Below are 14376 nucleotides of genomic sequence, written 5' to 3'. Positions count from 1 at the left end.
GTGTCTCTATATATAGATGTGTAGCAATACACAGCTCAGCCCGGCAGGGAGCGCTCTCGCTCTCAAACGATTCCTGTATTGATGTTTATCAGTAACGGGCTCTGCCGGCAGGGGGCCCTTTCATTTCCAGTCCCTCTCCCTTTGTGTGGAGATGTGTGGCAGTACCAGGCCTGTCCAGCAGAGGTCCATCACAGGTAGACGTGAGTGAGGGGGCGGTGCAGGCTGGGCGGGGGTTCCCGGTGACGTATGAGAGGAGGAGGGGCGGTGCGGTCGGAGCGGAGCTGGTGGAGTCGCCGCTGTCAGTGAGAGCTCTCCGGGCAGCACAGTTCTAGCACACAGCCCGGACATGGCCGACGTCTTCCAGCACAACGACTCCACCTCGTCCCAGGACGTGGCCAAAGTCTTCGCCCGGAAAGGCGCCCTGAGACAGAAGAATGTCCATGAGGTGAAGAACCACAAATTCACCGCCCGGTTCTTCAAACAGCCTACCTTCTGTTCCCACTGCACCGACTTCATCTGGTATGTGTCATACTACATGCTATATTTATATGTACCATGCATGCACCTTCTACTCCCACTGTTCTGACTTCATATGGTATGTGTCATACTACATGCTTTATTTATATGTACCATGCATGCACCTTCTGTTCCCAATGCACCTACTTCATCTGGTATGTGTCATACTACATGCTATATTGATATGTACCATGCATGCACCTTCTGTTCCCAATGCACCGACTTCTTCTGGTATGTTTCATACTACATGCTATATTGATATGTACCATGCATGCACCTTCTGTTCCCAATGCACCGACTTCTTCTGGTATGTTTCATACTACATGCTATATTTATACGTACCATGCATGCACCTTCTACTCCCACTGCTCCGACTTCATATGTTATGTCATACTATATGCTATATGTACCATACATGCACCTTCTGCTCCCACTGTTCTGACTTCATATGGTATGTGTCATACTACCTGCTATATGTACCATACATGCACCTTCTGCTCCCAATGCACCGACTTCATCTGTTATGTGTCATACTACCTGCTATATGTACCATACATGCACCTTCTGCTCCCAATGCGCCAACTTCATCTATGTGTCATACTGCATGCTTTATGAATCATGCATGCACCTGCACCTTCTGCTCCAACTTCATCTAGTATATGTCATTCTCTTTGCTATATGTAACATGCATGCACTTTCTACCACCACTACACTGACTTCATTTGGTATGTCATACCTCATGCTATATGTTACTTGCATGCTCCCACTGCTCCAGCTTTATCTGATGTGTCTTACTACATGCAACATGTATGCTCCTTCTGCTCCCGATGCACTGACTTTCTTTTTATGTGTCATACTACATACTATATGTAACATGCATGCAACTTCTACTCCCACTGCATCAGCTTCATCTGGTGTGTGTCTTATGCCACTCCCTCTGCAATGATGTAATATTGTTTGTGTCATACTACATGCAACATGCATGCACCACACATGTATGTTCTGTTCAAACTTAGTTCATCTGGTATGTGCTATACTACATGCCACCTACATATACCTTTTTCTCACACTTCATCTAGTATGTGGTGCAATACATGCTAGATATTGCTGTATGCATGTCTTCGCCCTCTCTACCAACTTCATTTAGCGTGTATCTAATAACATATATCTTCCACTTCCCCAACACTATCTATTGTGTACCATTCTATATATAACATGCATGTGCCTTTTCTCACTTAATTTGGTCTATGACATAATACCACATGTAACATACATGCAGGTTTTGCTCTTACCGCATAAACTTAATTTAGTGTATTTGACATGCTACATGTACTATATAGATCATCTTCTCCCATTGCACCTACTTCATTTGTTGTGTGTCATACTGCTTGAAACTAGTTTGTTCCCACTGTAACAATTTTGTTACATGTAGCATGTCATATATAGTACATGTACTATACATACAAATTTTGTGCACACTATAACCGCTGGCATGTCAGAATATAGATATGTGACATGTTGGAACCTCTGCAACAACGTAATCTGGTATCTGTCATGTTACATGCCATACATATGCAGTATACTACACTGCCAGTAAAGTATGTGCAGTACAATGTACTTGGTGACAATAGTTGCCACCACCTGGATTTGATCTATTTTCCATCATACATGAATGTGATTGGACACTGTAAGCACTGTACATCCATAACATGAATGTAACAGTCTTCTCAAAGTGTGTAGCATCCATAATTGTGTCTCCATTTTTGGCAGCCAGGTTGCTGACAAGTTTGCGCTACATGTGTATATATAAAGAATGTAGGTGTACCTCACAGCAATTGTAACGTTTGTTTTTGGTTTTCCTCTGCTTCTAAAAGATTGCTCTCGTTTTACTTTGATTCCAGGGATTTCATATGATTCATTTTTATGTATGAGATTACCTGGGATTTGTGACCCTTTAGTGGTGTCAATGGTTAATGACTTGTAACTTGCACGTGTTTCCCCAGCCCGTATATTTACATGCACTTGTTGTTCAGTGTGCGTGTGTGTGTTTGGTAGTCACCCGTGTGAATGTTTAACATGGGATTTCCCTGGGAATTAAGTGAAGGCCTTTCTTTACGCCATGTCTGCAATGTCATAAATACAGTAGTGCTACTGTATATATTTTCAGCTCTGAATTATGCAGTGACTTTATAATTGTATGTGTTCACCTTGTGTTGTATGTGTGTGTTTTGTGTTTGCCCATATAGTAAGTGTATTGATGGCAACATCAGCAGGTTGGACGTTTTCTATTTGTGACTCATTCATTTGTTTGCACTGTCACTAACAATTCTGTATTGTGGCATTCTGTAAGGCCACAAAACCACTGGCATGGTTTACATGTGTTTTACATACAGTTTTAACATTTGTAACACATGTAATTTGTCCTACATTAGAAATCATTATATTACCATAACCATTGATGTTTTTATTTGCAGTTGACTTTGTCAGAATACAGCGTGTTCCAGCTACATGTGTTTCATTGCATTGGAATGCATATAAGCTAGTAAACACTTTTACTATTGTTGTAACATGCCAATGAGTATGTATCTGACAACCCCCTATATGACCAGAAGTAGGCAACACAAATGTTAGGGTTTGTCGAGCACCCTAAGAGGAATGTTTGTGGGTAATGGTGACTGGGGAAGATGTGACAACAGTATGTGGGTCCAGAGACCACAGCAACCACCTGTGTGCTATATGTTGTCCGCCATATACCTGGGGAACCTTCCTCAACAAAAATAAAAATGTGAGGCTTTCCTTCCCAGTATTTAGGGGTTTATCTATAGTTCCTTATCTCCTCCCTTCTGGCCAGCAAGCAGCATTGTAAATACAGTGTCATCTCAGTTAGTGCCAGAGTTATTTTGTTTCTTCTTGGGAATTAATTGTTTTTTTTTTTTCCTTCTCCTTCTTGTTAATCTATTTTGGCTGTGGGTTGACTGACTGCATAGCAGAGCAAGAGGTGTTCGTTTTTGTTGATGAGGGAGGGGGTTAATAAGGAAAATGTGCACTTAATCCCGATGGGTCAGAGTTCTGTTCAGATGTTACCTCCTGTGTACTATTGTACATGTTTCTGTGTTAAGAGCTCTGCTCAGCAATAGGCGCTTTGTTTTGAAGTAGAACAGAAGCATGCTGGTTGCGGTGGGTGCTCCGTGAAAGAGTGCGTTCTAGCGAGCAGCGGGTGTGTTTTACATTTTCTACTTTATTGCTGCTTGATTAGTTCCTGTAGGAAGTTGGCAGTTGCGTGTTCCATTAACCATGCAAGTGCCAGAAGGCATTCTGAGAACTTGTATCTCTGGTATTGAGATATATTTTGGAGAATATTTCCCATGTTAATGTTGCTTAAACCTAATGGCATAAACTGTTTTGTGCAGAGGAGGCCTGACTGATAGCTTATTTGCCAGATAGGAGCTATAACAATGTAGCTTTCACTACAATATTCTTTGAAGTGCTGACACTTGGGAACCCTCCCTAATAAGATTTTTCCTAAACACCGAGTATTAGCGTTCATAAAGTGTCGTGTACAATGATTAAATATTTGTTAGTAACTAAAATAGCTGTCATAATTTTACATTGGAAATAAACTCCAGTAATATTGAAACATACTGTTGTTTTGGGTGTCAGATTTGAAAGTCTGTTTGTAATTCTTGACGTTGTCCCACATGGTGTGTTGCTTGTGTAACAATGGCCTGCTGCGCTGAGTTGGTCAGACGTTGTGTGTAGTTTGGTGCAGCAAATGCATCATTAGGACAGAGAGAGACGCTCAGATATTTGGATCTTGTTTTCTTGCGCAGGCTCCCAACTAGAGACTCTGTATTGTTATGGTACACAGACAGACTTATGTGATCAGTCAATATTTGACTTCTATTTTGTTTGGGAAAATACATTTATATTTCTATATTCTATTTTCGAGCCCATGTCTTACAGCCAGATCTCCAAATTCTTGCTGATATTCCTACTAATCTGTGACTAATGTTGAAATGTATTTTTATTTTATTATGCTAATGTTTGGTAAAGACAGAGCTTAATTTACTCCCTTTTTATCACCTAAGGCAGTGGTTCCCAAACTTTTTCGAATCATGGTGCCCTAGAGTATTCAGCAAAAATTAAATGAAGTAAATTGTGCTTACAGTATATGTCACCCTTCGGTTTAATTATCTAGTGGTTGACAGGTCTGTGCTTCTTTTTGTCCACATTTTTTGATAGGCAAAATCAGTGCTAATGGCTGCCAATCACATTGACTAAAATTATATTTTTTTTGGTACTAGACCACCAACCCGAGGCACCCCTGCAACTCCCCTGAGGCACCTCTGGGTGCCACTGCACACAGTTTGGGAACCACTGACCTAAGGTATTAAATATCTATTCCTTACATCTGCAACCCCTGGACTGCAGAGGCATAATTGCGACTTAGACGCATTTTCGGCAAAAAAGATGCCCGGCACTAGCAGAGTGTTATGAGACCTGGCACGCAGAGAGAGACTTTTTGTCACGACTGCAGCAAAGATGTGTAAGGACACATCTGTACAGTAAATTATACAGATGTCTTTAAGACATTAAACAAAGTTTTTTTGTCTGAATGTCCTGATAAAAATACAGATAAGATAGGTTGTATTTACCATTCTTTCCTATTTATTTATTACCAGTTATTTATATAGCGCACACATTTCGCAGCGCTTTACAGAGAATATTTGTCCATTCACATCAGTCCCTGCCCCAGTGGAGCTTTCAATCTATATTCCCTACCACATGCTCACACACACGGGTTTATTTTTGTTGGAGTGTGGGAGGAAACCCACGCAAGCACAGGGAGAATATACAAACGCCACACATTTAGGGCTGTGAGAATCGAACCCAAGACCTCCATGCTGTGTTGCTCCTGATAGTGTACACTAGTGGCAATCTTTCATTTTACTATACTAGAATGTAACTGTGTCAGTATACACTCCTCCAGCTCTCATTTACATACAGTGCAAGGGAACAACTTTAAAAAGAAAAAGTATATATTAAACTACTAGAAAGACTGGTGAATCTGTCTCTATAGTAGGACTGATACAGAGTTGGTCACACTTGCACCTCAAAGTGCAGGCACCATTTTAGTTCACTAACAACGATATAAATGCATGTGTATGCACAGCTGCAGCTATTGCAAGATGTGTGCAGATCGGCTTTAGTAGCCTATACATAATGTATACTTGCGTTTGTTTATGGCCATTTGTTTTGTGTACACAATATGCATTCTCTATAAGCCATTAATAAAACTACCCCCTGTTTCATGTACAAGAAAAAAAAACTAAGCAAATATTTGCTTAATTATACACAATAAAGAATAATATATGCCCAAGCAATAAAAAAACACCAGCTAGTATCAGTAGTTAATTTGCAAAAAGCCAATGGTAGTTCTTAAGTGCAGGTCACAATTATTTGCTATATACACCTGCCCCTGACCACCTCTAAATAAAGATTTTCCCAGATGTTTACGCCTTTGTGTCCTGGTCTGCATCTGTTTGCAGTTGCACAAACACGCCCTTACTGTACTTGGACTGCAGTACATTGGGACAGCCCTTACTAACCTCCCAGACGCAGGCTGATGTAAGTGGCAGCATCACGCAAATCTGCATAGGATGAATATGCGTGCGCTGATTGTTCTGGGAATACATGTTGTGAGCTTGCGCAAGCCGCACTACACAATCTCGCGCTGTACTCTCTGTATCAGGCCCAACGTCCCTAACATTCAACAAGCAAAGATGGAGTTTGCAGGCATTTTGAAGAAACCTAGGTTGTTTGTAGCATGAACAATCTACAGTATATTACCCAGCTTGTTAATCAGTGGAGCCACATACCCTGAGCCAGCTGATTACTCTGTGCTAATGCTGCTTCGTATCCAGCTGCTCACTGACTGTTCTCTGTGAATCTGGGACATAAAAATCTACCAGATGTCTAAGATGCTATTGCGTGGGAAACATTTTCAGCCCTGATAGTAAGCAGTAAATAATAGTATTGCTGTCATTTATAATGAAAATCATAATTTTTCATCTGACAAATTAAAGTGAAATATGTTGCTGCTGCTCCGTTATTACCTACCTAGTACACATTGGAGGCCATTTATGAAGTACACTTAAGAAAATGCCTTGGTTTTGTGCCTTGGGGTGTGTGTGGATGGACCTGCTCAGCCTACTCACCACTTTTGTGGGTAGCTTTCACAAATTAGAAGTATGAGGAGAGGTGGAAGACACTTGTACTGTGCTGAACACCCCACCGTCTTATTCGCATAATGATGCGTTACAGCCGCTGGCACTGTAACCTAGCATTTCGCATGCAGATACACCCGCACTCGCTCAGAGAACATACGCATGCTGCATATCATTTTAATCAGCAGAAGCTGCTTGTGCTATCTATTCGCATCACAGCACAAGCAGCTTCTGCTGATTAAAATGATATACAGCATGCCTATGTTCTCCCAGCAAGTGCGGGTGTATCTGCATGCGAAATGCTACGTGCCAGCGGCTGTAATGTAGCGTTTCGCATGCACACGCAGTCACACAGAGAACATAGGCATGCTGCATATCATTTTAATCAGCAGAAGCTGCCTGTGCTATCTATTCGCATCATTGTGCGAATAAGACGCTTTTGAAAGTAAAAAGACGCTTTGCGCTCCCGCTTTGTGTGGCACGACTTGTAGCACATCTGTACAAGCACCCCTTGTATTAAATTAAACGTTTTTGGTTTCTCCTTACATACTGCTTAGTTTATCTTGGCTTATATTCCTTTATAGATTTAATTGATCATGAGTAAGGTTGGGGCTGTATTTGAGTAGATGTGTAGCACTTTTGTATATTACTTTGCCGAGGTACTCCTAGAAATGCATTATTTTTGCCAAATGGTTCCACTTAAAGTATGGGACGAGAAAATGAAATCCTTTTGCAGAGTTGAAATAGTAGTTTTCCCCTCGAATCACTAAGGAACACTCATAAAAATGCTTGCTATCCACCCCTCTATCTCATTTTGGTAATCTTGCTCCATAAAATGACACATTGTTTTTGTACTGGCATAGGTAAACGTAGGGGGTGTTCCCATCTGCCTGGAAACCCCCCTCACCAGCACACACCATGACCACAATATAATAGAATATTACTAGTGCTGCATATTCTTCTCAGTATCACAAATGAAATGATTAGCTCCACCTGTGGATCTTTTAACATGTATCAGCCAGTAATAAATAAACCTGTGCACCAACTAGGAGAATGGGAAATATGCACTGTTAGGGGTGCACTGCTGTAGACCATCAATAGGGTTAACTATTAATACTGTATAATAAAACACTATCCAGTACATAAGGAAACCAATATGTACATATATGTCCAGGGCAGTGCTAGGTTCTTCTGCTGCTACGCCAGACTCCTGGACTTGCTCCAATGCTCTGGAATGATGCCCACATCTGAAAAAAAACCACTCTGCTCAGACAGGATGGACCTACTGCTGCATATAATAGCTTCTGTGATTGCTGGTCCTGTATATGCTGGAATTATGCAATTATGTATGTAACATATTAAAGCTGGATAAGTGCTAATTATACCCTCTTCATGGACTGGCCACACTCACTCTAAAATCAAGCATTTGGAAACCCCCCGCTAGAAATCCTGCATTTGCCACTGACTAGTGCTCTTATTCCATGTACTTTCCTGGGAATACCCTACCGTCGCCAAAAACCTCTCCTGAGGAAACTTCTGCTCCCTGTGAAACTGTGGGTTCTGGTGTACATTTAGGTAAATACAGGGCCAGGATGGTTTGCACTGTGTAGTGGATGTCTAATGTTTTGTGAATGTCCTGTTTCAAAAAATACTTGTAGTCAAATTAACACTCTAATTTATTTTTCAGGGGTTTTGGCAAACAAGGTTTTCAGTGTCAAGGTAAGATGATTTATTTTAAATTCTTTTTATTTTAATTGGATTTCTTTTAACCCACTTGCGTAAGTAAATGCTGTTGACTGACATGACCCAGTAGGGGTTATATAGTACTTATTTGTTGTGTGATTACTTTCTGCTGCTGCGTACACACCTATAGATATATCTGTCCAATCTGTCTGGTGGGAAGGAAAATCTGGTAATGTATGGGAGAAAATAACAATAGAAATTTGCTCCCAAACCCCGGGAAATGGACCAGATTTTCCTTCCCACCAGACAGATTGTTTGCATCCAGCTACGACTGATGCTCCATTCTGGTTCAAAAAGTTTTTCTAGCCACTTTTTGTTCTTTATGCGTGAAGACTTTGGGCCTGATTCTGAGGTGGGAGTAAAGCAAGAAAGAGCAAGTAACTGCACCTTGGTAAACCCATGTTTCATGTCAGGTGGGCAGAGAGGAGGGGGCCTGTGTGCAGACTCTGTGCGCTTCCCCTTTTCTCTGCGGTGCAGTAGACCTTTTGGCATTGTGCCAAAGTCTACTGTGCATGGGCAGGTCTCTGGTAACATGCCTGGCGCCTGCAACAAAACCCCACTCAAAATGTACTACAGGTGCTGTTCTGCAACTTTAACCGCACAGGAATTAGTTTTAAACACCCACAAGGTCGCAGATAAAGTAAAACAGAACTTGGCGTGAAAAAAAAAGCACTTTGTATACAGATTCAGACTCATTCTCACACAGATGTACAAATGTCGCTCATCAAATGGATCAGTGCAATCTAGCAAAGTAGTTCTGTTGCTTCCAGTTGTTTTTATTTGTGTAAATAAGATGCACATTTTGAAGTGAAAAAGACGCGTGGCCGGTTCATTCGGGACCTAACGTGCCGAAAGGGGCTGTTTGGGGGCGCCTCTGAAGCCACAGTGTACGAGGACACATCTATAGATTGATGTGATTGTCCTGGACAGTGTAAACTTCTCCTGTCGCTCCCAGTAACTTTCCACAGACTTTACCTTGAATTTTCACATGTAGCACCCAGGGTTCTCTCAGGCCATAAACCTCCAATGCAGCACTTGGGACCTTTCCACAGTGAAGCAACCTTTTGGAACAGGTAGGTATCTGGTTTGCCTTCTATCTGTAACCAGGTCACAATTGTATATGATATTTCTAGAATATACTTCAACAGTGGAGGTGACACTCAATGTATTTCTTCCTGGTAAAGTATGTAAATAAATAATAAGGAAGAAATGGCTTTTTTGTTTTGTTTGCTACTAAAATTGTTTTGGATTAACTATAAGTAGAGCATAGAGTTGTTGTTGTCACTGCATTAAACCAATAGAGTTACAGTACTTTTTACATTTATCCAAAACTGTTGAAAAGGCACCACAAGGAAATCTGTAACTTGACATCTGGTAATACGGAAAAGAGAATTCTACATTACACTTAAAAGCACAAAAAATTAAAGTAAACCAATAGTGATCCAGCCTGCCCCCCTGCGGATCATCTGGGACTCCTGTCTGCGATCCCGCTGGCTGCTGCACTGTTTGTATAAAGGCGTGAGGTGAAATGCAGTAAAAATTGGAGGACAAGCATTTTGGGGATGGAGTTAACCTAGGATCAGAGCTGCTAATAAGAATTATGTGCTCCTATGACAAATTTTCATCCTGGACTCCTTCACCTTGAGAGATGAGTTTAAAAACTATTACATCTTACAACCTAATTGTACATTGATATTGAAAATATGCTATATAACGATAAATAATTAGGTTTACTTGCAATACTTTATGAATCCTTCCTGCGCTCTCCCCCATCCAGAATTTAAAAACAAATTAAGTACTTAAATTTTTTTACTGTAAGGTGTACTAACTTACACGCACCAAGCACCAACTCTCTGACTACTCCTGTGCCTTCCGGGATAAGACAAGCTTTGTAGGCCTTGTCACTTTTCTCTTTTTCTATACACACTGTCCCATGAAAGTTGCAGGGAGCTAGGCCCATGAAGGTTTAAGTAAACAGTTCATTTTTTTGGAGACGTGGGTGCTGCTCTCCCCCTCCCCCCACCCCATAGCATGCACCCTAGGCTACAGCCTGATGCGCCTAATTGTTGATCAGTCCATGGTAAGAATGACTTAAGAGGGGGGCAGGGGGCACCTGACTTTTGTGCTTCACTTAGTCCAGTTCTGCAGTGTCCACTGGACCCTAGTTAAGAGCCTAGGTTTCATAACGGATGGTCTGACTCTGGGATTGATATAGCCAGTGCCCATAAGTGGAATACTCTTGCAGTTAGAAGGGAGAAAAAAAAGGCATAAAAAATACTGGGATCAAAAAGTTCAGAGAAAATCGGATAAGCAACAGTATCCCTGCAGTCATATCTTCCAAACAGAAGAAGACATAGGCCTGAAAATTGTGGTTCAAAGTTAGTGCCGGATTCAGTTAGACGCGAAAAGCCGAAATCGGCAAAAAAGTTTAACCTATTGCAGCTTTTTGCCTGTTGGTGTCTTATCTCCAAATTCAATACCGGGGCCAATTCGCCTAAGCGGAAACTCAATGCACTGAAACAGGCGGAAAAGTTTCAAAACTGAGTGGCAGGCGGAAAAAAGTGCAAAATCTCTATTTTGGGGTGAAAATGTCGAGAATTGATTCAGAACCCTTTGGACACCTACCTAAAGGACAAATCAGCCAAAAAAAAAAAAAAAAAAAAAAAAATTACCTTCGAACACCCCAAAAAAGACATGTAATTTTGGGGTGAAAATAAAGTGGGGGAACAAGGATAAAAAGTAGTGAAATAGGTTTCTTGGGGAGCTGTATGGATGGGTACAGGTGTTTTTACGATTGCAGGTACATGTAGCAGGTGGACATTTTCAAATCTTTGTTTTAAAAGTGCACTTCACAGACACAAAAATAGGTTGGCACCCAATTTGACTGGACTATTTATTTTCCACAAAAAATACGGTTTTCTATCATTTTTCACCACTTTTACAAATATGCTTCTAGAAAGCTTTTATCACAATTTAAGGACACAGTACTTTTATTCACAATTTTTTGTCACAATTTTTCCTGCATAGCCCCTGAGCAGGTGAAAAGTAGGGAAAATCTTTATGTTAAGGTGCAAATGTCAGGACACAGTGTAAAACCTCTGGTGCACCAGAAGCAGCTGTTTTAGGTATAACCTCTGGGGGTTATAATGGACATGGATGTAAAAGGGCAGGGCCATACATTTGTTGCAGTTTATCATTAGTCTTGTAGCTGAGATCAGTGGTGATTAGCGTAAGATTGATTTCTGTTTAAGCTTTTCGTTACCCTGAATGTAAAAACTAGGGATGTGCAGGCTCGGATAGGTTCGAGTTTGCACGTGGAGTTCGGATTTTTCCCTCCAAAAAAACGGAACTCAGAAAGAGGCAAAACGTCATCTTACATGGACGAACATCATCATTCCTGGACTTTTGTCCAGGAATGATGATGTTCGTCCATGTAAGATGACGTTTTGCCTCTTTCTGAGTTCCGTTTTTTTGGAGGGAAAAATCCGAACTCCACGTGCAAACTCGAACCTATCCGAGCCTGCACATCCCTAGTAAAAACACACCGTGACGTAATCCTAGGCTTTATCTCCTCATCTAAACAGGAGCATAGGATATTGTCTCTTATTCTACAAGGGACATTGTTATAGTATTGGGAACGTTGAATAGTGTGTCTTGAATATATAAAATACTGAAGAACATTTATAAAACAATGAAAAATAAAACTGTAAGACATCCAACATGCTAAACATTCTGCTACATACAAAGCTGACTTTCAGTACACCTCATGGGGGTTGAGCAATTTTATAGCTAGACAGTATTTGGCAGTGGTTTCATCTATGATTTCATTCGCAAACATTTTAGTATTATAGACAAAGACTATTTAGCTACGACAATTTTCTATATCACAAAATAATTCCAGCATTAACATTGCACCCCTGGGAAGACACACATACAAATGTTGGGGTTCCGAATATTATGTGGATGGTGAGCATGTCGTCATTCATAATGTCAACATGGTGATGATGTTGTTCAATTTCTGAGGTATCCCTTACACTAAGCCTAATGTTAATGTTAGCATTTTCTCTATATAGACATGTTAGATGTGAATATTTTAACCATGTTGGCATGATGAGTATAGACATACTAACTGCATATCCAATTGTTGCTATGAATAAAAAGTTAGTTTCATTTGTTTTATGTAATGTGTTTTGCTGTGGCTCGCTATAGGCCTGAGTATTCTCAGTTATGTGTGTCTTTTAGATGATGAATATTTTGTGTATAAAGTTTTTTTTTTCTGAACACCACTGAGTGTTTGCCATTAACAATTAGGGTGATGCTGGGTGGGAATTGTGTAATTATTTGCTGGGAGGTGAGTTATACCCCTTTCACACACACATCACGTGAACGCGCATCGACCCGGGATTTTGGTATATGTGGAAAAAAATAAATCTGGTTCTTCTTCCAGGGTCCAGGACCCTACTCTTTACCAGGGTCGGCCTGAGACCCGGGAATATGCCGGATTGATAGACCTGGCAATTTTCTTGATCTTAGGTCTGAAAGGGGTATTAGCAGGGCCGCCATCAGGGGGGGACTGCGGGGACTCCAGTCCCGGGCCCAGAGAGAGAGGGGGCCCGGGTAGCGGAGGTGTGAAATTCAGTGATGTGCGGCACCGCACATCACTGCTAGAAGGAATGCACCGGGGGCAGCCAAAGTAGTAAAGAGACTTGGTGGCTTTTAATATAAGGCGCCGGCCGCTAGCCAATCACAGCAGCTCGCCAATCACAGCAGCTCGCGGAACGGCAGCCAGCCAATCAGCAGCGGCCGCTGCTGATTGGCTGCAGTTCTGCGAGCCAATCACAGCTCGCGGAACAGCATCCAGCCAATCAGCAGCGGTCAGCAGCGGTCCATGAGCTGTGATTGGCTTGCAACCGGCTCCATGTATTAAATGCCACCGAGACTCTTCTCCTCTTCTCTGGCAGCTGCATTCCACTAGTGACGCGGAGATGGCCGAGTGTCCAGGTAAGTTTGGGCTCTGTTGTAGGGAGGGAGTGCCTAATTTATGTATTATGTATTATATACAGTGTGTGTGTATATATAGTGTATATATACAGTGTATATGTGTGTGTGTGTGTATATATATATATATATATATATATATATATACCCACATGTATGTATGTATGTATGTAAGTGCAGTTGTATTTCTTGCTGTGCTGACACTTACATTTTCATGCTTTTAATTTAATATAGCTAAGCACCAGAGGCTTTTGTTTGTGTATGTATGTTATATATATATATACACACACACAAAACATCTTGTGCATAGATATATTAAATTAAAAACATGCAAATGAAAATGTCAGCACAGCAAGTAATATAACAGCACTTACAAACGATTAATCTGTGCCCCCAATAGGTCCAGCCCTCCCTGTCTCTCACCCCCCAAAGTAGCTCCACCCACATCCACAGCTCCACCCACTTCTGCCCCATACCCCGGAGCGAGGGGGGCCCTGCCTAATTTGTCAGTACCGGGCCCCACCATTTCTGATGGCAGCCCTGGGTATTAGTAAAGAAATCTGCGTAATTCACTGGTTTTATAAGAAGTGGGAAGCACTAGAAGGTTTTGAAGGCTGAGAAGGTAAAGTTACCGAAAATCTTTTGCTGTACATTTTCTCATTTTGATTGAAAGGGCGTATAAGATTTTATAATTTACTACATTTTCTCAAATTGTTTAATCCAATTAAGTATAATGTGAGAAAGGTCACAGATTAATGTTTGAAGGTTGGCATGTCACTACATATGCTGATTGTTGGGTTGGTTTGACACCATATTGACTCTCTGTTGGGAGTAATGCCCCTGTCTGTTGGGATGGTATGATTGGAGGATACGACAGTACAGCATCCCAACA

General features: G+C 41.3%; 1 protein-coding gene across 2 annotated transcripts in view; it reads left to right on the top strand.

Annotated features, from left to right (window-relative positions):
- Nucleotides 1-235: 235 nt before the first annotated feature.
- Nucleotides 236-14376, top strand: part of PRKCA (protein kinase C alpha) — a 436189-nt gene continuing 422048 nt past the window's right edge. For both annotated transcript variants that reach the window (XM_088468544.1, XM_088468543.1), the window contains exons 1-2: nucleotides 236-519; nucleotides 8431-8462. In XM_088468544.1, coding sequence (XP_088324670.1) covers nucleotides 347-519; nucleotides 8431-8462 — 205 coding nt within the window. In that variant the 5' untranslated portion in view covers nucleotides 236-346. The remainder of the gene's footprint in view (nucleotides 520-8430; nucleotides 8463-14376) is intronic.

This window comes from Taudactylus pleione, unplaced genomic scaffold, assembly GCF_031769625.1.
Source record: "Taudactylus pleione unplaced genomic scaffold, aTauple2 ptg000012l, whole genome shotgun sequence".
NCBI classification, from domain to species: Eukaryota; Metazoa; Chordata; class Amphibia; order Anura; family Myobatrachidae; genus Taudactylus; species Taudactylus pleione.
The sequence above is the reverse complement of the archived record's forward strand: the minus strand, read 5'-3'. Positions and strand labels throughout refer to the sequence as shown.